Here is a 1,884-nt window from a genome sequence, read left to right as displayed (position 1 = left end):
TGGCCGCAGTCCGACCGCAACCCGCGCTATGGCAACCACGTGGTGTTGCTGCTCAAGATGCAGGCCCGTGGGGCGGCTCTGGCGCGTCCACCCTGCTGCGTGCCCACGGCCTACGCGGGCAAGCTGCTCATCACCCTGTCGGAGGAGCGCATCAGCGCACACCACGTGCCCAACATGGTGGCCACCGAGTGCGGCTGCCGGTAACTCCGCGGCGCCCCTGTCCATATTTATTCGGACCCGAATCATCACCCCAATAAAGACCACAAGCACACGGCTGAGGTGTCCGTGCACTTTGGGGGCAGGCGGGGCCTCCTTCAGCCAGCCCTCCTTTGGCGCGCGGGGCTGGGTCATCCGGTTGGCACTGCCTCCTCCCTTCGCTACCCCACCCCTGTCTGAAGTTCTCATCCCAGTCATTCAGGCCCCGGGCTACAGCCGAGGTCGAGGTGCAAAGGAGCAGCGACGTGGGGGCCACAGCACTCGCTTTATTTCGCTAGAACCAGGGGCTACTCGGAAGAGGTCCCGGGATTCCGGTGCGGGACCCAGGCCCGGCTCAGTCTCGCCCCTTCCCGGCGCGGTGCTTCTGGCGGCCCGGAGGCCAGTCCTCTGCGTTGGGGCGTCGCGGAGAGGCCCAGGCCTGCCTCTTCCTGTGCTTAGGGTCTCTGGAGTCCCGCACCCACGGTCGATGGCCTTCTTCTCGTGCCTTCCAGCGCTGGGGTAGGGATTCCCGGGGCTCCCTGGCGGGCCGTGGCTTCTCCGGCTTCCATGGTCTCTCTTCAGTCCGCGGTCTCTCCTTCCGCGGCCTCTCCTTCCGCGGCCTCTCCTTCTGCAGCCTCTCCTTGGGCCCCTCGTGGGCGAGGGGCGCGCGATCCTCCCCAGCGGCCTCCTCAGGGTCCCCTTCCTCCTTTTCTGCAGCCTCCGCACTCCTGGGAACCTCTGTCTTCTCCTCTGCCTGCACCTGGGGCGCAGCGGGTCCCGCTGGGGGAGTCCAGGCCTCGGGCTTCAGCTGCAACGCAGTGCGGGTGGATGGAATCGGCGCAAACCCACCCCCAGGCACAGCCCCTTCCTCAAAAGAGGGCTCAGCCGCCCCACGTCGCTGAAGGAAACGCTTACCGAGGGCGACGCCGGCTTCTTTGGCGCAGAGCTTGGAGGGACCCATGGCTCAGGGACAGGTGCAGGGGCGTCCGCCACTCCAACCACGACGTCTGAGAGGGGACGGGAGCGGGTGCGAATCAGCCGGCGCCAAGAGCCAGACCCCCAAGTCCCTCCCAGCCCTCGCCGCTCTACAGCGCCTTCTTCCGGGGACAGACGGAGAGGAGGAGCCGATTTCTCCCAGGACTCGGAGCTGGGCTGCATGCCTCCGAGCCCTTGGAAAGAGTGCGGGTCCCCGCTGCTGCGGGCGCCCCCGTCGCTCCAGATCGCATTCCGGTTGCTAAAGGACCGGGCATATTTTTCCGCGGGCTGCAGGCCGCCCGTGGCTCATCCTGGGCGTGCAAGGCCCCTGGGGGAGTCGGGGGAGCATTCACCGGGCAGGGAGGTGCACCAAGCTCCTTACTGGGAGGGGAAGGTTCCCTCCACCACTGCAAGGTCCAGGGCGGGCGGGTAGAGAAGGAGGCACGCAAAGCCCATCCCGGAGAGAGGGGCCCGGGCGGACCTTGGAGGTGCACAGAAGAGGAGGACCGCGCGCAAGGTCCATGCTAGGGCAAAGGCGTGGCGCGAGGGGAGACGGGGGAGTAACGTGGGCCTGTCCATCAGGAGGGGGACGTGTAAGACTCGTGCGGGGGCACAGGCTCACCGCGACACAGCTGGAAGGCTGAGCCCAGCAGCGCCACCAGCGAGGCGAGCACCAGGCACTTGTTGAGCGACAAGTCTCCCCAGGGTAGCTCC

General features: G+C 67.4%; 2 protein-coding genes across 2 annotated transcripts in view; one reads left to right on the top strand and one right to left on the bottom strand.

Moving 5' to 3' along the window:
• AMH (anti-Mullerian hormone) overlaps positions 1-274 on the top strand; it is a 2,833-nt gene extending 2,559 nt beyond the window's left edge. Inside the window, exon 5 of the mRNA XM_005858866.2 lies at positions 4-274. Within this exon, the coding sequence (XP_005858928.1) occupies positions 4-204 (201 nt within the window). The 3' untranslated portion in view covers positions 205-274. The remainder of the gene's footprint in view (positions 1-3) is intronic.
• Positions 275-458: 184 nt separating this feature from the next.
• Positions 459-1,884, bottom strand: part of JSRP1 (junctional sarcoplasmic reticulum protein 1) — a gene marked incomplete at its 5' end in the record, with an annotated part of 2,737 nt that continues 1,311 nt past the window's right edge. The window contains 3 exons of the mRNA XM_014533698.1: positions 459-1,003; positions 1,111-1,202; positions 1,793-1,880. Coding sequence (XP_014389184.1) covers positions 551-1,003; positions 1,111-1,202; positions 1,793-1,880 — 633 coding nt within the window. The remainder of the gene's footprint in view (positions 1,004-1,110; positions 1,203-1,792; positions 1,881-1,884) is intronic.

This window comes from Myotis brandtii, unplaced genomic scaffold, assembly GCF_000412655.1.
Source record: "Myotis brandtii unplaced genomic scaffold, ASM41265v1 scaffold122, whole genome shotgun sequence".
NCBI classification, from domain to species: Eukaryota; Metazoa; Chordata; class Mammalia; order Chiroptera; family Vespertilionidae; genus Myotis; species Myotis brandtii.
The sequence above is the reverse complement of the archived record's forward strand: the minus strand, read 5'-3'. Positions and strand labels throughout refer to the sequence as shown.